Here is a 21,793-nt window from a genome sequence, read left to right on the forward strand (position 1 = left end):
TTCAAATTTGTTCAGAAAGTAATAGAGTACACAGGCTGCCTTTGCAATTAGTCAGCTGATGTCTGACTATTTCATTCATCTTAATGAGCCACAGGAGAACAAGGTTGTAATTACGGTCATAGTTAACCCTCTAAAGGTGGAAACAGCCCTAGTATATGTATTAGTATTGTATGGTATTGTATTCAGCCACGAGTCACATAAGCCTGAGTGCCTGTGAGTAATTTCTCTGTATCTGTCAACTTGATACCATAATAGATGAAGAAAAAATGGACACTTAAAAGGTGAATTTCCTGTACAAATATTAATCTTAAAGTTGGTTGTGAATATAAAACATTAGAGAAAAAAAAAAACTAAACAATTATACTTATTAGCAATTTTAAGCTTCAAAATAATTACGTAAAAAAAAAAGGTCAACATTAACACTACAAATTACAAATCATAGACATCTTCATATTAGAGAATCTTGAAAAAAACAAAATATACAAATAATTATAAGCAACTTGAGCATAAATATAGTAAAACTTCAATAATATTAACGCTACAAAATTATGATAAGAAAAGTTTAGCCATTAAATCTAGCAGATCTTAAACATGGATAATAATACACACTATTCTTAGCAATATTACACGTTAAATATAGAAAAATAATCCAAGGTATCTGACGTTAATATATACATCTCGCATTATTGGTGATATTCTAAACCCCTTCAGTATACCTGTATACAGTGTATATTTTTTGTTACTACCAGAATATTTTACTGATCTTGGAAGAGCACTGAAAAGAGAAAGTAATTCATTCATCAAGATCTAATCCACTGCTGCCCCATAAGGAGAATAAAGAAGTAATAATAACAACAATAATAATAATAATAATAGTACTAGTAGTACAGTAGGAATAATGATAGTAATAACAATAATAAGAGTAGTAGTATTAGTAGTAAAAAAAAAAAAATACTACCCCATGAAGTACAGGGTCTAGGGACAGGGCCATCACTGATTGGGGCATTTCAACCACTACACCACCAGACCATTTTTCCAGTTAAGAGAGAGCCTGTGTAGTGAAGGGGTAGAGAATATAACCATTATCACTACAATCATACATCTACAAAAGTCTCTCTCACAACGCCCACACCTACACTTCCTCCTCCTCCCACACCATCGTACCTCAGTCCTCTTGCATTTTTAATTCTGGTCATCGATACGCAGTCTTTTGCGCCCGGAGTCGGCCTTGTCGTGTGGGTCCGCCTCCATGACTTTTAGCCGAGACCCAAGCACCTCCTGACCATGCAATACCTGTGGGGGAGAAATTATCACCACATGATTATTATCATTTCAATACAATCTATATTAGTGTTGTTGTTGGTGTATCTATATTAGTGTTGTTGTTGGTGCAGCTGTGGTTTGTCTCATCTGCTGGTAATCCTTGATAACTGCCCTTCTCCTACGGTCCACCATCCTCCTTTTGGGGGAACTGGGAGGACGTTGGGGGACATCTGTGTAATCAGCTGCCTTCCCTTGGTGTTACTGCATAAAGTGGTGCCCATCCAACACCCAGTCAAGCATATAACCAGCAATACTACAGTGGATTTATATTTATGTGACACAATTAGGCCACCCCCAAAACTCAGACATTAAGTGGTAACTGTATGGAATTCAATGAGGTTTAGTTATGGGGTAAGAATGAATCTCCTTGGTTACTAGTTACATTTACCCTACATTCTGACTACACCTGGCCACCAACTAAGCTAAAAAGTGGTTGGGAATCTTTGTCATATGAGATACTTATACTACATTTTGGCTTCAATCTACTCACCACTATTGCCTTGTCAGCGGATTCTTTGGAGGAGTACTTAGCATACCCGAATGTTTTTCCGTTTAACATATAGATGTCGATTAAGTTTCCAAACCGACCAAACACATCTTTCAAGGCGTATATGGGAGGTGGTGATGGGTGACACACAATAAATAATCTGTAAAGACAAGAAATTCGTATAAGTTGTTGTTGGTACTCATCTCTTGCCATCCACAGCCCATCTGGATAAACTTGATACCTATAAACTGGATATATCTAGGCAATACTTTCCCCTACTACAGTACTAACTACAAAACTAGTACAAAACCTAATGATACAGAATACTTAAGCCTCTCAATGCAATATTACATTTCATTCTACCTACCACCATCTGATTTAATGATGTTGCGAGAGGCTAATCATACTGTACTGCTTACTGTTTCTACTTTTCTTGTGGCCCTAGGATCATGGGGATATAAACATAATAGACCGCAGCTGAAACTGTCCTCTCCTGCAGTCTAACATCCTCCTTTTGGGGGATAAGGACATTATAAAGACCTACCTCTCCGCCACAGCAGAGTCTACAGGCGCTAGTGGCTGTGGTGATGGTAGCTTGACGGAGCAGTATGACGGGTCGTATGTCTCACCACTGCCACTCTGACTGCTGCTGCCCCCAAGGTTATTCACAGTAGCAGGACCTGACATAATACAAATACTCTAAATTTAAGTTCAATTTTGCTAAAGAAGTGAGGAGGGGGGGGGGGGATCCTAATCCTTCCATTCCACTGATGTTTTTTCATTTTCATCACATATCCACCATATAATTTCACGAAATTTAAGAGAGCCCCCAAGTACAGAGGACATTAAAGAAGGCTATATCTCACCCCTCCACTTCAAAATGTCTATTCAAAGACAAATATTGTCTGGAAATAGAAGGGGAAAAAAAAAAAAATCATTACACAGAAATAATTGATGTGTCTTGCTTCCGTGTTGTTGTACTGTAAGTCTAACAGTGTTGGGAACCTGTGCGAACCTGGGTTAAGTCCGGCTGCCTGAATGAGTGACGTAGCCTGAGCAATGGTTTCCGCCAGCTGTGCCAAATTCTGCTGGATGTTTGTGTTGGGCTGCCCCCCTGAGAGAGTCTGAGGGGGTACACTTATGCCCCCTGGTGGACTGCTGCCCATTGTGCCATTGTGTGGGGTCAGGGCTCCGGCTATTCCTCTTGGCAGCCCTGCAAACGGTGGAGCCCCAGGAGCACCAGTCATCATTGGTGGTGGACCCCTGCAATAGAGTTAGAATGGGATATGAGAACTAATATGGTCTTGTCATCACTATTATTATAGCACTAGGCCATCACCACCATTCTTGTTCTAATTTGCTATCATTATACTGTCATCATCATCATCATCACAATTAAATGAACTTCAGTTATCCTGGCATTTAAAATAATAGTAATAATAAAAATAAAAGCAAGCAAGAGGAAATACAAAAGTAAAACAGTGCCCAATGAACCAGGCCACGTATCAATCATGCAAGCCTTCAAAATCATGGCTCCACCTCACAAACCAAAACTAATGTACAGAACCTAAGTATACAAAACAGGAAAACAACAACAACAGATCCTCATTACTCCCTTGAGCACCCTGAAAAGCCTGGGATGTACTTAAGAGGGCCTGAGGTATGGTAAAAATCTCTCCACCAACCCAAGAATTTCAACCATGAGTGCACAGACTAACTGACTAAATCTATTCACTTAAGGAAGCTGGTGTCAAGCCCTTCCAAAACTCTAAGCACCAAACATGCACCATCAGCCCAAGAACGACTTACGGTGGGATGGGCGTGAGGTATGGTAAAAATCTCTCCATCAACCCAAGAATTTCAACCATGAGTGCATAGACTAACTGACTAAATCTATTCACTTAAGGAAGCTGGTGTCAAGCCCTTCCAAAACTCTCAGCACCAAACATGCACCATCAGCCCAAGAACGACTTACGGTGGGATATCATGATGTGAGTCGAACTTGACAATGAGCCGCTGTCCTGGGGGGTATTCAAAACCATGTAGCTTCTCCTTGGCATATGTTGCTGACTGAATGTTGTTATACACCACCGTGGCAACGCCGCGCGCTTGGTGGTGCAGCATCTTTGGGGTCAGGGGAAGAGAAATACAATTTAGGTACAGCTGCAAAGTTCTTTTAAACTGTCTTCAAAACCATGTCTAAACCTACTCAAACCTGTCACCTTCCTAAACTTATCAAAAATAATCAAATGCATTGGTACTGTATATGAAAAACAAACATTTTCAGGTAGAGTTGCAGTCATCGTTTCTTTCTATCATGTCAGTACCTAATGAGATATTCCTTAACTATACAGTCGCATTAGTTGCTAGGCATTACAAAATAATAATAATAATAAAGACACTTCAGTCATTAGTTATCTGATTCATGTCAAACCTTCCTAGCTCTTTCTAATCTAATCAGCAATAATCAACTACACTATTTCTGGAAGAGTGAGTCATCAGTTCTGCTAGTGTCTTCAAATGATGTCACAACCTAGTATGATGTTAAACCAATCAACAATAATCAAACTGGCTGGAGAGGTGTGAGATAATCATATTACAGGTACAGCTGTGGTCATCAGTGCCTCTCTCATGTCAAATGTTGCTGAATCCTGCTAAACTTGTCCACAATGATCAAATGGCTGGTGGGGGAATGACAAATAAATGCAAAACTGCTGCCATGGAAGCATTCAGGTACAACAGTTTGCTCAGACCAACACAAGATGACTTCGATGACATTATCCTAGCAGTCACGTAGTTTAAACCTGTCAAATCACAGTTTTGCTGCCATGGCAGCAGTTAGGTAGTTATTTTATTCATGAAAATGTTAGACTATTTTAAAAATCCTAACACTCAGTATGTTAAAATTCCTCCTTGAGTTAAAGGTTAAAAACTACCTTAATTATGCAATCAGCTGCTGGGCAGCCTTCAGTTATTAAAGATTTAGTTTATCAGTGATGAATCCTATCAGTCCAAGTGCTAAGGTAACCATGTCAGGAGTGGACTGCTATCCCTAAGTGAAAAGGTACAAAAACAAACATGTTCCCAAGCTCCCCAGTCCGGTAATCACAATTGGAAGTGGTATACCTGACCCGATTTGCGGTCTTTCCTGAGGTCGCAGTAGTCTAGACCGGGGATAAGGTCAAACAACTTCCAGAGCTGGTCCTGGTTGAGGGTCGGCGAAGCAATAACAGTCAGCCTCGTCACACCCTCGGGGTTTAGCCCACTTGTGTCCACTGTGTAGAGGGTCGGATGTCAGTTGTGTCATTGGTCAACACCACCACCAATACACCACCATGTTGCTATACAAGTCTTTCTACACTGTAAACACATCTTTAGTAAACCACACTCCCAATTTAGGTCGTTATTTCCACTAGTATCAGAAATTAGGTATTTAACTGCTTCATACTGCGGACGTCGTATAAATCACATTACAGTACTTACTCTCACCAAAAAGGTTAGCAACAGCTTCTATTAAATCGTTTACCCTCAAGATCTTTTTCTAAAATATTCTGGTTCGTGCCAAATAAGTTTAGACACATCCTCAGTCTAAAGCAGTCAAGTGTATTAAGTATTTTGATAAATCATATCCCCATTAAATCACGTACAGTAATATGTATTCTAATGAAATCAACAAAAGCCTACGTTTGCTGCTTAACCCTTAAACTTTGGCTATGAATGATAATGCCTGATTTTCCTGCCACACAATACACATCTACATCAGGTACACATCACCCATGCTTTTCCTGATATCCTTAAATTCCATAACATGTATTCTGAAACCATAATAGTTAGTGAAGGTAATAAAATGCTTGGCAGAAAAATGCACACAGAAATGAGACTCCTAGGCCCACTTCTCATCAGTTAAGGAAGCTCCCTAACACCTCTTCCGAAGCAAATTATTTTGCTTACTATAGCTTACTGTCTAGTTTTGTGTTATCTGAATCCTTCAAACATCGTCTTACTCTGCATAAATAGCACACCATAGGATATCAATAAGGCCTGTCCAACACTAAATCACTAAGGAAGAGGTGTTAGGGAGACTCCTTACCCAATGAGAAGATGGGCCCTGAAGTTTAAGAATTACAACACAAATAAAAACAAAAATGAAACTCTACACCCAGTATGGTACTACAAAAACACCTCAGACTACACAGGATGGAAATCAAGGTATATTGCACTTCACTAGAAACCCCAGTGGCAGTATCTTGTGTTGCTGGGATGGCTGAGTCTGCTGATGTGGGTGTGGGAGTAGGAAATGAATAAATGATGCAGGGTAGATACTGATACCAGTGACTGTGCCATTCCCCCAACATACAGGAAATTGCCCAGCAGAGTGAAGTGTACCGCATATCCATGGACCGCCCTCTACATACACAAGTACCTTACATATGTGATAGTTCTTTCAAAAGGCAAACTATGTTACTACAAAAGGTACAGCCAGTCTCTTATCACCCCCTCTGAGGTGAAGCGGCCTGAGATTAGGCTACCATAGTCCCAAACATGTAAGGGAATGTGATGCTATTTGATATCATATTACTGATTCTAACAACATTTGTATAATCATTTAGTTTAATGATATCCACCCCCCCCTCCCCCCAATTTTTAATGTTTTTCTTGCTATCACCCAACTACTGATTTCAGCCAAGGGGAGTAGTTGCAGATCCAGGTTCATCTGAATGTGAACCAAGAAGACTGCAGACTGAAGTTACCTCCCTCCTGCAGTCCACTATCCCTCTACCAGGGAACAGGAGGGCACTGAAGGGTGCTTTCATGACCAGGCTATGACTATGTCAGTGCCACCAGGCAGAGGCATCCCCCTCCTGCAGCTGGCATCTTACACGATGGGTTAATGCAGACTGTGTCTAACCCTTCACTACAGATGCCTTCCCTAAGCTGAATATAAGTCTGGCAGCAGCAAGATTTTTTAAAATGTCATCAAACTGACAGGTTTAAATCAGTGCCACATTCAAAGCTATTCAGAATTTTCACCATCATCATCATCCTTGTTATTGCCATTCTATCACGATAATAATCCAGGAAGTTTTTAAATCATATTAAATAAGTTTTGTAATAAAACCCCACACAACACAGAACTTTAAGCAGGGCTTCAGCTCTGAAATTATAAAAGGTATGAATTCTAAATTAAATAAATAGTGAAGACATCAAACTCTGAATGAATTAAATGATGAAGATACCACACACAAAGTTAAATCATTGTCAGCAACAGTGGAATTAGTTACCACAAGACACACACCAAGTCAACAGAGCCAAAACTGAGTTGATACCAACATTTCAACGAGTACAAATACCATACAAAATGCTGGTACAACTCTGCCTCATATTACCCCTTTGTAAAGTGTAAGGGACCAAGGCTACACTACCTCACACCAATAAAGTTGAACTTCTGTTGCCTCTCCTGATTTCTCTCTATTGACTTTGAAGAGCAGTGTGGTGAATCCACAACACCCAACAATAACCCTGATCTATGGCAAAAGAAATCCATCAGTGTTAATTGCTGGAGAGTTACTACACTGATTTTCAGAGTCCATGGAGAGAAAAGCACGAAAGGCAATGGGAATTTTGGTATTGATGTTAAATTAACCCTTCTGCCACAAGAGAGACCTTGACTTTTTTCTCATAATCTCCAAACAATTTTATTTGGCTCAAGAAACCTGGCTCCAGCAAATGTATATTTACTTCAACCCTTAGGCTGAACTTTAAATGCAATTCTGGCCAACTGTGAACAATTTTACTGAGCTCAAGAAATCCTATCAAAGCAAGAGTGTTGAAGGGCAGTAAGCTGGCCATCTACCCTAAACTCTTTCATTAAGATGGCAATTCTGAACTTATTGTTGCCACTACCAGACAATTTTATAGCTTGGGAAAGCCCATATTAGCAATGGGGTTCATAAGACTATATGTAACTACTCCTGTTTGATGTCTCTTGTTTGCGTCCTTTCATTCACATTGCTTACAAACGCTCCAACATTTTTGCATACATCAGCCTTGGTCACTGAGTGGCAACTCTCCATGCTGCTTGATCTCTGGCAGTCTCTCCTAAGCTCAATGTACTTGCCCAGAAACAGTGAATGAAAAGTTTAACTGTTCTAGACTAGGTTAGGTTAACCTCAAGCCCCATACATCTCAAAGGGGTAATGAGACAGTTAAAATGACATACAAGAATCAGCATTTTAGGCAAACAAAACAAAACCACCACACACACAGCAAGTCCTCGTTACGTCCTCGTGGTCGGTTAATAAGCCTCACTGTCCTTCTGTGAACTATCTTGTTACCAAAACTCGCTAACGAGCAATTATAATAAGTACTTTATGGCTCTCCTCAGTATAGTTTTTTTTTTATTCTTTTTTAAATTCTTGGCACTCAGATTTTAGTTAAAGCAGGAGACTAACTAGGAGAGTATATGCAAGTAAGGTGGAGGAGGGAAGGGAGACTGAGGAAGAGATTGCTAGAAGGGGGAGACTGAGGATAAGGTGGTGGGATGGGGTGAGGTATATGAGAGGGGGTGTGAGATGGAGAAAGGGTGGTGTGATGGCAGAGGACAGGGTGATGTGTGATGGCAGAGGACAGGGTGATGTGAAGTCAATTGTGGTCACCCTTCCTAGGATTAAGGTGTCTGGCTATGCATAGGTAAATAGCTAAGAAAGACCCCTAGTAATAAAGAGGTTAATTAATGCTCTATCTAACTCCTCTGTGGCTCCCTTAAGTCAAATCATCTGGATAGCATGAAAAAATAAGGATGTACCTGTATTGAAGGGAATCAAGGGAGGAAACGTGATGAAGAGGAAGTGAATGAGGGGAAAGAGGATTAAAAGTAAAACCATGTGGAGGGGAAAGAGAGGGAAGAAATGGGAAGGAAGGAAGAACAGAAGGATAGAAGGAAGGAAGGAATGACAAAAACAAAGAGGAAAAACAGAAGAGAGTGGAGGGCAAGCAAATGTGAAGAAGTAAAGGGAAACATGGTTAGCACAATTAGATTATGTCCAAGATTAAACGTTAAATTTACACACCAACCAAAATTCCCTTAAATGCTGTAGGATGGAAAGTGCTCTGAGGAAACTAGAAAGAGTAATGAAAGTATGGTGTTAGATGTGCACGTGGTATGCTATTACAAGTGTTTCACGGGTGGACTATGATGATGACAATGATGAAGTGCTCAGACTGTAAATGTGTTGCTTTGAGAGACAGAGAAACCACAAAACAACGATGACTGGAAATAATGCAACTCATCTCGAGAGAGAGAGAGAAGGGTGAAAGTAGACACCAGTATGCTACATGATTACTGAATGATAATATGCCATTCACTTTAGGTAATGGAACTGAGGTGATATACAACTGCCAAATAAGTACCTTTAACCATGACTACTATAAGAGCTTTGACTTTCACCGCAAGATATTGAGTCGGGAAATGATAGAATTGTGAAAGGAGTAAGTACTAAATCAGGTAATGAAAATATAGATGGAACTGAGCAACTATACTCCTTTTATTCTAACTTGGCCTAGATTTTCATTCTTTTGCGGCTTAGTTCATGTAGCCCTGTGGCAAAAAGACATACTATCCATAAAATGCCAGAAAAGAAAGGATGAGGAGGAAGATACAGTAGTTGTGGAGGGACTCTTGAGTGTGTATGACAATGCTATTATGGTGTTGTGGTCCCAGGCTCATTTGATATGCGAACCCAATGGACTGCATGCTAAAGCTGCCCTTGTACAGCAGCCCACCATCCTCATTTTGGGGACAGGGAGTTGAGAGACATTTATATAACTAGGTTGAGGAGGTGCTCAATCATGTCAATGCCACCACATGAAGGCATCCCTCTCCAGTATTTCACTATCCCCATCACAACTCACAATCCCATTTAAAAGACAGGGTTAAGGCATAGTACAGAGTATCAGTATATAAGCAGCTAAATGTCAAGTACCAGAATATAAGCAACTGCAGAATGCAAAGTGGAACAAATTACCAGTAGCGACAGCTGCACAAGAAGTGGCTATAAAATAAATGGGTGAAAACACATGCACTCACTATAGGAAATAGAGTCAAAGGATGAATGGTGGTTGTTGAGGTGTGGGGTGATGGGGCCCGACGAATAACCCCCATAACCACCATCGCTGCTTCTCAGGTCCCCTCGGAAGTCACGACCACCCCCGTCAAACTTCATGCCATCTGTTTTCTGTGGTTTGGGGTCGGCAAACACTGGCTTGAAGGTTCTGTCACAGCTCTCAAATGCCTTGGCTGCGTGTGACATCCTGAAATATATTATCGTCATGACAGTAAAATGCACGGTTAAGATCTGATTAACCAGTCACATACTCATCTATCATGCATACAAATTTTCATCTGAAGGAAATGGGCCACTCTCAAATTTGAATACTAATTTGTGGTTTGGCTGAAATTTAGTGAACCTCTAAGAGAGATGAATCTGTCTCCTTGAATACTACTCAAACCAACCCTCCAATCCAACTAAATCTGGTCATTAACTGAGCTGAAACTGGCTACAGATCTTTGTCAGGTTAACACACTACAATGCATAGAAGTCAAGTGTGGTAACTAGCCACATACTGTAATCCTCACTCTCAAGCATACAATTCAGCTACTAGTAAACAAGAGTAAGCCTGGTAACCCACATAATCATCACACTCAAGCAGGGAATAGACACAAGATATGACTCACAATGTTACACATCTTAGAAACTTATCAGCAACCAACATTTATTTTTTAGTGGAATTCCCCTCCACTTAAATGGCATCAACCAAATAAAATATGAAGGAGGAAAACATAAAAATTAATATACCAAAATAAAGCATGGTACATTAGTTCAAAGCCTTTTACCCTACATTTTGAAATCGAAGCATCGCAGGAGTCTCTATAATCTTTTTGCAAACTGTAATCATCATAACAAATACAAAACCATACAAAATCATCAAGACAAATACAACACCATACAAAACCACCAAGACATATACAATATCATACATAATCACCGAGACAAGTACAGTAAAATCCAGCCACCCATCCTACCTGTGATATTTGACATATGCGAAGCCTTTACTGTCTCTGGTGTTGCGGTCGCGTACTATGGACACGTAATCAATGTCGCCAAACTGGACAAAGTGCTCACGTAGGTCGGTTTCAGACAGAGACTTTGGAACCACCACAAACAAGCGCAGAAGCCGCTCCTCTTCATTCATGTCTCGACGCGAACCTTGGTCTCGGCTGAAACGTGGAGAAAACACAGGATCATCATCACCATCGTCGCCATCATCTATACTAGTACATATCACCTTTATCTGTACTAGAACATATCACCATCATCGATAACCCTCATTACCATCGTAAAAAGTCATTCACTACCATCATCTTTGCTGAAACAAGGGGAAAACATATCATCATCATCGTCACCAACACAAATACACATCACCACCACCATCATCACCACCCTCATCATAAAAATCATGCTTCATCATCATTACCTGTTTCACCATAATCATAATCACCATTGCCTAATTCCCACTGTTTTAATGGAGTAGCTAGGACACTGATTTAGGGGGGGGGGGAATACATCTCTAGAACCTCTGAACTGTTCCATATTAACTTATCATCATTACTCTTAGTTTTTTTTTTTTTTGAGACAGACTGGGTGAGGCAGGATTTATAAATCAGAAATTTATAAAACGATAAGGGCAGCATCAACAGCATACACCCCTGGGCTCACATTATTCCAGTCTTTGAAATCCTGGCTACATTCAAGGCATAAAATACTACTACCAGTTCTGTTCTACTATTACTAGAACTAATGCTGTACTGGTAATAATAATAATGAAAATAATAATAGTACAGTAATAATAATAATTAGTAATATACAGCGCAAGAATAACAATACAGCATAATGGGTCTGGTTAGTACTTGGATGGGTGACCGCCTGGGAACACCAGATGCTGTTGGCATCCCTACGTGTCAAGTGGGGTTGGTGGAGGATTAGTGCCCCTCCCCGTAAAACAATTAACTCTAAGCCCTTGGCCACCCCGTGTGGGATACATGGCGTCTGGCAATGAATGAATGAATAATCGGTTAAATCTTGTACTACTACTAATAATAATAATAATAACAACAGCCATACTAACCTGTGTGCTATCAAAACTTTCAGTGGTCTGGGATGTCCTCCTATACAGCGTCCATTCATTTCCTCCATGGCCAATGCTGCTTCAGAGGTCTTGGAAAATTTTATGTAAGTCACCCCTGTAAAGAAACAAAAATATACAATATTAGTTTCCTTAGAGAAAAGTTATTTCTTATGTTATGTAGTTGTTGTTGTTATTGCTGTACTGTACATAGGTATGTCTGGCAGAGCAGACCCATCAAGCACAATCAAGCAGGGGCCTTGCTGTGTCAGGCAGCGCGTGGCCACGGTGGGAACAGGGTGCTTGCACATGGCGAGGTGCAGGTAAAATGGAGGAGGCATAGCCCCCAAGAGGATGAGCTGTGTATAGGAGATATGTAGGAGTAGTAGTCTCAGCCCAGACTTTGACTACTTGGTAAATGTGGTTGAGTTCCCCGCCTGGGAGTGTTGTGTAAGGCCAGCTACCACGTCAGTGCCATGGTAATACCTCCCGGGACAATGGTAACCATCCACCTACTACCTTTATGGTGGGCTAACAGGTGTTACACCTTGCCCAAGGGTGACCCGGGACTATGCAGGGCAGGGGCGTCCATCTTCCCTGAACCGGACACATCACACGGCCGCATACCCCAGTATGTGTATTAAATGTTATGGTCCATAAACGGTACTTAAAAAGGAAATGAGGTAATGCTAGTGTGACTTGTGTCAACCATGACATTTCACTGGATATCTTGGTCACTTAATACTGAACAATAGCGTATTGTGTGAAAAGTAACGGTGAAAACTACAAGCTACCTGTACATGCAACCATGTTACAGAAGGAATTACTGGCTTAAGCCTGCAAAATCCAAGCTATTATGAAAAATCCTGTCCATAAAATAATGCAAAAAGTTGCAGCCTCATTTCCATACAAAACAGTCTTGAGAAAAATCAACATACACAGGAACACAGGGAAACAGAAAATAAAAACAAAAAATCCCTAAAACACAAGTCATGCCTCCAACCACCACCACCGCCACCACCACCACACACCCAAGCCACCACCATCACTGCCTCCTACACGTGTCTCATTATACCTGCCACGCTTCACACTGGCTATAAGTGGCTTATATGCAGTGATGCCAACATTCTCACCATCCCTTCCCACCCATTACTTCTGCACACTGACCTATAACTATGGGAAAAACCAGACAAGGGAAGATTTTGCACCCCTTTCCTTGTTCTTCCTGCATTAACAAGACAGGAAGTATCTAGAACAATTTCCGTCATAATTTACATTTGCTTTTATAGGAAGAACTAGACAAGCAAAGACTTTGCACTCCTTTCCCTGATTTAAATTTTTCACTCCTTTCCCTGATCTTCCTGCAGAAAACAGTACCAGTATTTATATTATTTCCCTGTCATGACCTACATTTGTCTGTACTGTACGTCCAAAGTCAAAGGGTTAATACAAAATTCAAATAAGGTAAATCTGAACGGTAATGTACAGTACTAGGTGAGGGTTCTACTGTTCTCAAATTCTTCCCATGTCACTGAACTCTCCCTAAACATCATTTAATCTTATCTAATCTTTATCTACCTGACTCGTGACTACAGACTCTCTCTTTCTCTCTGTGTCTGTCTGTCTCTCTCTCTCTCCTTCTCTCTCTATAGGCCTATAACCTTTTGTTATTAAGAGTATCCTCCTGAACTGGAATATCACCTGGGAAAAAAAAAAAAAAAAAAAAAAAAAAAATCAGGTTGAATAAGTTCAGAGTGATATTAGAAGCAATTATCATCATTAACCAAATTCTTAGATTCATATAAAAGAAAGAGAGAGAAAAAAGATAGGGCAGACACAGCACAAGACAAAAATTATATCTCTAAATAAGAAAGACTTAGACACAACAAGCAACAGCTGTCACATGAGAGAGTTGTGATAGATCTTTTTCCTGCAGTGGACTGACACACAATGATGATGCTGGTTTACGAGGTTAGTGAGTTGGCACTGTGTGGGGAAGTCATGTCATGTCACTCTGCTTCTGGTGCTATACTCTTTTCACGTTAGCCTGGCCCAGTTTTATACTCTTTTCACGTTAGCCTGGCCCAGTTTTATACTCTTTTCACATTAACCTGGCCCAGTTTCTTCTCTCGCCGTAGCTCATTCTACAAAGACTGATGGTAAGCTAAAGATGGCTTTATCTAAACCCCTGTTCGTATTCTACCCATGTTGAATAAAAGCATCAAGGTACCAAGATCTGTATTCTCGTCCAATAAGGAAGCTCCATAACACCTCTTCCTTAGCAATCTGAATTTGGACAGAGCTGGTTACTATCATTAGATGTTACTTTTGCTGAGTATGTTCATATTCAAATGCTTTAAGTAAAGCAAAAGAGGACAGCAAGATAAATTTGAAACAGTTGGTTACTACTGTTTTGTATGTTACTTATGCAGAGTATGGTGATATAAGAACGATTTAAGTAACACAGAAGAGGACAGCAAGGTGTAATAAGCAAAATAAATCAGTAAGGAAGAGGTATAAGGGAGCTTTCACCAATGAGAATACAAGACCAAGAATGAACGGCTAAAAACACTGAATTCTACAGGCCAGAGCAAAACTGGAGCATCACCCGAGTGGCCAGTGAAAAGGGTTATGCGTCTATTCACCCACCAATACTATTCATCCACTCACATACCATTCATGAGTTTAAAATCCTCAATTCCACCTCAGGAAAAACCATCCAAATTTAACACAGTCTCTGGTACACTTCACAACAGCAATATTTTCCAGATGCACTTCATCAATATTTTTTGAATGCACTATATGATTTTTCTTTTATCATACGTACTTCATGAATACAGTAAGTCATTGTTAGATGCCTTTTTTTGACATTCTTTATACTGACAGGTCCACAGAAAATCAAAATGGGAGAATCTATTGACCTGATGGACCTGGAGAGACTGTTCAAACTAGAGGAGTTAGATACAGCCTTCATTAACCCCTTCATTGCAAAATACCTTCTGTAAATTGAATAAAATAATTTAGTTGGGGGGGGAGGGGAACATAGGGTGAAGGAATACTGTAAGTTATTGTTTTATTCAGAGATCCTTTAATATCAATGGATTAATCAACAAGAATACATGTCCTCAATTCTCCCTTTTATGTGACATGGAAACATTTTATCCATCTGTTCTCAATTCTCCCTTTTGTCGATCTGTCCTCAATTCTCCCTTTTTATCTATCTGTCCTCAATTCTCCCTTTTATGTAGCAAGGAAACATTTTATCTATTAAAACAAAAAACAAAAAAAAAAATCTCAGAGGACGTGGCCACAAACAAACCATCTCCATGTTACCTTGCTCTCCACTATCAAGATACCCTTCCCTCAATTCACACTACTGGCACTCATACTCCTCTCCACCCCATCTCTCCAACTCATCCTCGGTCTCCCTCTTCCCTCCCCCACCCCCAGCCACTCACAATACACTCCTATAATCAATCTCTCATGATCCATTTGCTCTATGTGACTAAAGCTTCTCAGGATACAGTACTTCAAACACTTTCCAGCAAATCCACATCAACACCACACCCCTAAACTGCCTTATTTGTCTCTCCTCATTACTTAACATGCTCCTAACCCATCATCAACAAAGAAGGTCTTCAAGGGGTGTGCAAGGCATTACAATATACTTAACGCTTTCCTGTTATCTGGATGCCCCATGTGTCAAAGCCTTACATGCACAACCTTCCTCTTGATGCCCAGAGGATATGTTTAACCCGACGTCAATTATGCTCACAGTAAAATCAATACCTCCAAATCCACACCAGATATCCTGACCCCTAAAAGGTATAAATGGCTCTGACAGCTAAACAAGAATGGGACTGGGTGACGAGTTGGAGGGGGGGCAGAACGGGTCTTTTTCTATCTATCTATCTATTGCCAGACGCCTCAATCCCGTTCGGGGTGGCCACAAACAAATCGCCTCCATGTCGCCCTGTCCCCCGCCATTTCACTGCCCTGCTCCCAACTCACACCCCCCTCTCTCATCCTGTTTTAATCACCTCCTGATGATCTATTTCAGCTTGGGGAAGTCATTTCTACTGGGAGGGGAAAGTGCGCATCTTAGTCGTATATCCTCGTCTGATATCACCTAAGAATAGCAAGAATTATATACACTGTACATCCCACAGATACACGAGGTTAACCTAGTACCTGGCAAATTAAAGAGTTCTTTCACCTGGGTTTTGGCAGGCACTCAAATGATTCGGGGAAGATGACATTTACATTCTTGAAAGTGAAAACTAGGCTGATGAGTGGGTGTGCATAGCCAGTTATCAGTTTTCATCCTCCTATTGTTTAAAAGTATTGTAATATTAATAATGGGGATAATAATGGCAAAAATAATTAATAATAATAATAATAATAATAATACAGTAATCTAATAAGTAATAAAAATAGTACAAATAATAAAATAATAAAAATATATAAATAATAACAACACAGCCAGGTGGACAAGCAACATCAAGGTACAGGTGAGTCTAATTACCATTCAACAGGTGTACTCAGAGGGATCATTAACCCTCTCGGTAAGATTGCTTTAGTTAATTCTTATCTCGGTAGCTTCAGTTTAATCTTATAGCTTTAGTTTTTCCTACTTATTATAATGAGAATACAAATCCAGTATCATAACGCGAATTAATTGGTAATAGAAGTCCACTGGCAGGAATTCAAATCCCCACAAACAGTAATACAAATCCAGTGTTGAAATTCAAATCTCCTAAAACATTCATAGAAATCCACTGTTGAGAATTCAAATCCCCCCTTAATGTCACTTCAAATGCCCTTTACCGAGAATCCAAATATATACCCTTTAACAAGAATACAAACCCACTGACAGAGTACAAACCTAGCTAAGATAAATACAAGTCCACCAATGAGAATACAAATCCCTGCCAAGAGGAATTTGTCTGCTAATGAGAATACAAATCTCTGCTAAAAAGAACACAAATCCCTGCCAAAACAAATTCAAGTCCACCAATGAATACAAATCCCTGCCAAAAAGAATACAAAGCCTCCCTGCCAAAAAGAATACAAAGCCTCCCCGCCAAAACGAATTCAAGTCTGACAAGAATACAAATCCCTGCCAAAACAAATTCAAGTCCACTAACAAGAATACAAACCCCTGCCAAAAGAATACAAACCTCTGCCAAAAATACAAATCCCTGCCAAAACGAATTCAAGTCCACCAATGAATACAAATCACCATCAAAAGAATACAAATCCCTGCCAAAAAGAATACAAAGCCTCCCTGCCAAAAAGAATTCAAGTCCAACGAGAATACAAATCCCTGCCAAAACAAATTCAAGTCCACTAACAAGAATACAAACCCCTGCCAAAAGAATACAAACCTCTGCCAAAAATACAAATCCCTGCCAAAAAGAATACAAGTCCATCAACAAGAATACAATTCCCAGCTAAAAAGAATACAAATCCCTGCCAAAAAGAATACAAGTCCATCAACAAGAATACAAATCCCAGCCAAAAAGAATACAGGTCTGACAATGAGAATACAAATCCCTGCCAAAAAGAATACAAATTCGCCAAAAAATACAAATCAATGCCAAAAGAATACAAGTCCGACAATGAGAATACAAATCCCCACCAAAAGAATACAAATCCCAGACAACAGAATACAAGTCCACTAACAAGAATACAAATCCGTCAAAAAGAATACAAATCTCTGCAAAAAATCATTCGTCTGCCAACATGAATACAAATCCCTGCCAAAAGAATACAAATCCCACCAAAAAGAATACAAATCCCACCAAAAAGAATACAAATCTGCTAATGAGAATACAAATCCCTGCCAAAAGAGAATACAAATCCACCAAAGAGAACACAAATCACAGCCAAAAAGAATACAAGTCTGACAATGAGAATACAAACCTCTGCCAAAAGAATACAAGTCTGACAATGGGAATACAAATCCCCACAAAAATACAAGCCTGAGGAGAATACAAATCCCTAATACAAATCAATGCCAAAGGAATACAAATCAACGCCACAAGAATACAAATCAATGCCACAAGAATACAAATCAATGCCACAAGAATACAAATCAACGCCACAAGAATACAAATCAACGCCACAAGAATACAAATCAACGCCAAAAGAATACAAATCCCCGCCAAAAGAAAACAAATCCCCGCCAAAAGAATACAAATCCCCGCCAAAAGAATACAAATCAACGCCAAAAGAATACAAATCCCCGCCAAAAGAATACAAGTCTGACAACGAGAATACAAATCCCCGCCAAAAGAATACAAATCTCGGCTAACGTTCCTACTAATCCACTGACGATATTACAAATCCCCTTTAACGAGAATCCAAACCCTCGCTAGCACACACACACACACACACACACACACACACAGAAAGGCTGACAATACAAATCCTTGCTAACACGAATACACATACGGTACGTTTATGGTTTTGCTGAGTCTCCTTGGTTACTAGTCAAATTTATCCTCCAATCTGACTACAATTAACTGAAGTGAGCGGTTAGGAATCTCTTATAAACCGAACCGAGTATAGTTCTAGCCTCCCAATACAATTATCTCGACACAATCCCTGGTTTCTCCATCCTTACATCTGATAAAGCACATCCCGCCAAAATTGTGGGAGCTAAAGACGAATCTACATCCTTTCAACAGCACTTCCTCGTGACTAGCATCATATTCTAGTTTATTGTCACAGCTCAGCATTAAGAACGATGGTAATTTTATGCCTATCGTTCATTTATTTTGACTTGGTCCAAATTTTCGTCCATTTACTATTATACGTATGGTAGCGCAGTGGCAGAACGAGACAATGACCCCGCTCTACAGTCTTCCCACAGCACTTCTTCGTGACTAGCAACATATTACAGTGCACGTTACGGTAACTTGAGGGTGGTCAGGGCAGGGGAAATAACAGGAGGGCGGGAGGGAAGAGATCGATGCAGGTTCCGCCAAACACACACACACAGACAGACAGACGGACACAACACCCCGCCAGCTCGTCGCCACGCCTTCCAAACACGTTCCTACTCAGTAACGTTAACCCACCACACCAAATAATGGAGTTGGGAACAAGGGGAATGGCGACTAGCACCCACTTCTATAATCTTCCATATCTCCGAGTTAGCATCACACCTCTTAACGTTTGAAATATTTTTTGAAGGCGGGATTTGAAACATAACATCCCTACTCATCAACGCAGCATCACCCACAACAATCTTCCATCCCTACTCATCAACGCAGCATCACCTTCACAACGATCTTACGCCCCTACTCATCAACGCAGCATCACTCAGCTATCTTACATCCCTACTCATCAATGCAGCATCACCCACAACTATCTTACACCCCTACTCATCAACGCAGCATCACTCTCTATGATCATACACCCCTACTCATCAACGATGCATCAACTTCAACTACCTAACACCCCTACTCATCAACGCAGCATCACCACAACGGTCTAACATCCCTACTCATCAACGCACCATCACCCACAACAATCTTCCATCCCTACTCATCAACGCAGCATCACTCTCAACTATCTTACATCCCTACTCATCAACGCAGCATCACTCTCAACTATCTTACACCCCTACTCATCAACGCTGCATCAACTTCAACTATCTAACAACCCCACTCATCAACGCAGCATCACTCTCTATGATCTTACACCCCTACTCATCAACGCAGCATCACCCTCAATGATCTTACACCCCTACTCATCAACGCAGCATCACTCTCTATGATCTTACACCCTACTCATCAACGCAGCATCACCCTCAATGATCGTACATCCCTACTCATCAACGCAGCATCACTCAACTATCTTACACCCCTACTCATCAACTTCAACTACCTAACACCCCTACTCATCAACGCAGCATCACCACAACGGTCTAACATCCCTACTCATCAACGCAGCATCACCCTCAATGACCTTACACCCCTACTCATCAATGCAGTATCACCCTCAATGATCTTCCATCCCTACTCATCAACGCAGCATCACCCTCAATGATCTTCCATCCCTACTCATCAACGCAGCATCACCACAACGGTCTAACATGCCTACTCATCAACGCAGCATCACCCTCAATGATCGTACACCCCTACTCATCAACGCAGCATCACCCTCAACGAACTTACATTCCTACTCATCAACGCAGCATCACCCTCAATGATCGTACACCCCTACTCATCAACGCAGCATCACTCAACTATCTTACACCCCTACTCATCAACGCAGCATCACCCTCAATGATCTTACACCCTTACTCATCAACGCAGCATCACTCAATGATCTTCCATCCCTACTCATCAACGCAGCATCACCCTCAATGATCTTCCATCCCTACTCATCAACGAAGTATCACCTACACAAATATCCTTCACATTAATCTTGCTACTGGTACCATTTTCTCTCGATACAACTTGCAGGATTAGATACAGGATGCTATAACCCCTTCAGTACGGGGTTTTTGCTACGCTAAATAAAATTGTTTTAAAGTTTGCCTCATAGACGCTTAACTAGTAGTTCCCGCCAAAATGTATGAACTCCGGGATTAGAGACTTTAATTTCATCTGATGGAACTGGAGCACTAAAAAAAAAAAAAATCGAATCATAAGCTGTGGTTGCATGAAACGTTAGGGTTAGGTATGAAGTAGAACTGAGTCTCCTTGGTTACTGGTCAAAATCAACCCTACAATCTCTGAACACCTGTCCATCAACACTATCAAAACTCAAACATTAAGCTGTGGTTGCATGAAAATATTGTTTAGATATGTACTAGGAATGCCTCCTTGGTTACTAGTCAAAAGCAGCCCACCAATGTTATAGTATTTCTTGGGTTAAAAAAAAAAAAAGTTCCCATAACGAAAAACAGATTTGGAGTGAATGATTACACATCACAATGATTTGGTTCTACACATGACGGGTCGACTCTGGGATTGTGCATCCAGACACTAAACACCCATCAAATTCACCAACAAATCATGACAATAAGGTAGAGTTGAGGAAGACATGGATTTGAAATGTGATTTTATCTCTCATACATGATTAGATTACACGCACACAAGGTCAACTTCGGGATTAGGCACCTAAGAATTCAAAAAACATCCCTACTCATTAGCGATTATCCATGCATTGGTAAAATAAGTTAGGCTACATGAAGGAATATGATTTGGAGTGGTGTTTACGATTTATAGGCGATTTATTTTGCCCCAATCCATAATATACTGTGGGATTATCCAACTAAGATTCACAATACATCCCTACTCATTAACGTATCCCCAAAGAAACGTAGAAAATGGGCGTATATGAAGGAGGGCGATTTGGAAGGGGATTTTACGTTTCCTGGGAGATTTTGTTCCCGCCATACTGAATAAACTCCGGGATTAGGCGTCAGGTGACTCTAAACACATCCCTACCCACCGACGTCCCTCATGAATTGGCAAAAATTGGTGTACATGAAGGAGGGATGTTTGGAGTGGTATTCTGCCTTGCTACACCACCACACTGGGTAAATCCAAGGATCAGGCACTTGGGTTTCATTCTAGGGGATAATATTACACGCAGAACGGGTAAATTCTCAGCCATTTGTACTCACCTTTGGGCTCCTCCGTATTCCTGTCTTTAACCACCCATATTTCTTCTATCGTCCCATATTTTGAGAAGCTTTCACGAAAATCCTCCTCGGTTATGGACTTGCCACACACAATAAACAATCTCGAGTGAGGGGGGTCGTCATATTTGGACTCCTTC

The 21,793-nt window shown here is 40.5% G+C and overlaps 1 protein-coding gene across 1 annotated transcript in view; it reads right to left on the reverse strand.

The window, feature by feature from the left end:
• Positions 1-1,182: 1,182 nt before the first annotated feature.
• Positions 1,183-21,793, reverse strand: part of LOC145412000 (RNA-binding protein 45) — a 20,688-nt gene continuing 77 nt past the window's right edge. Inside the window, exons 1-10 of the mRNA XM_080281959.1 lie at positions 21,639-21,793; positions 11,996-12,110; positions 10,893-11,087; positions 9,897-10,120; positions 4,937-5,085; positions 3,786-3,934; positions 2,826-3,073; positions 2,355-2,490; positions 1,814-1,970; positions 1,183-1,293 (exon numbers count right to left, since the gene is read on the reverse strand). The exon at positions 21,639-21,793 is cut by the window's right edge and continues 77 nt beyond it. Coding sequence (XP_080138085.1) covers positions 1,183-1,293; positions 1,814-1,970; positions 2,355-2,490; positions 2,826-3,073; positions 3,786-3,934; positions 4,937-5,085; positions 9,897-10,120; positions 10,893-11,087; positions 11,996-12,110; positions 21,639-21,793 — 1,639 coding nt within the window. The remainder of the gene's footprint in view (positions 1,294-1,813; positions 1,971-2,354; positions 2,491-2,825; positions 3,074-3,785; positions 3,935-4,936; positions 5,086-9,896; positions 10,121-10,892; positions 11,088-11,995; positions 12,111-21,638) is intronic.

This window comes from Coenobita brevimanus, chromosome 11 (genome assembly GCF_032717465.1).
Source record: "Coenobita brevimanus isolate Jiangsu-jjx chromosome 11, ASM3271746v2, whole genome shotgun sequence".
NCBI classification, from domain to species: Eukaryota; Metazoa; Arthropoda; class Malacostraca; order Decapoda; family Coenobitidae; genus Coenobita; species Coenobita brevimanus.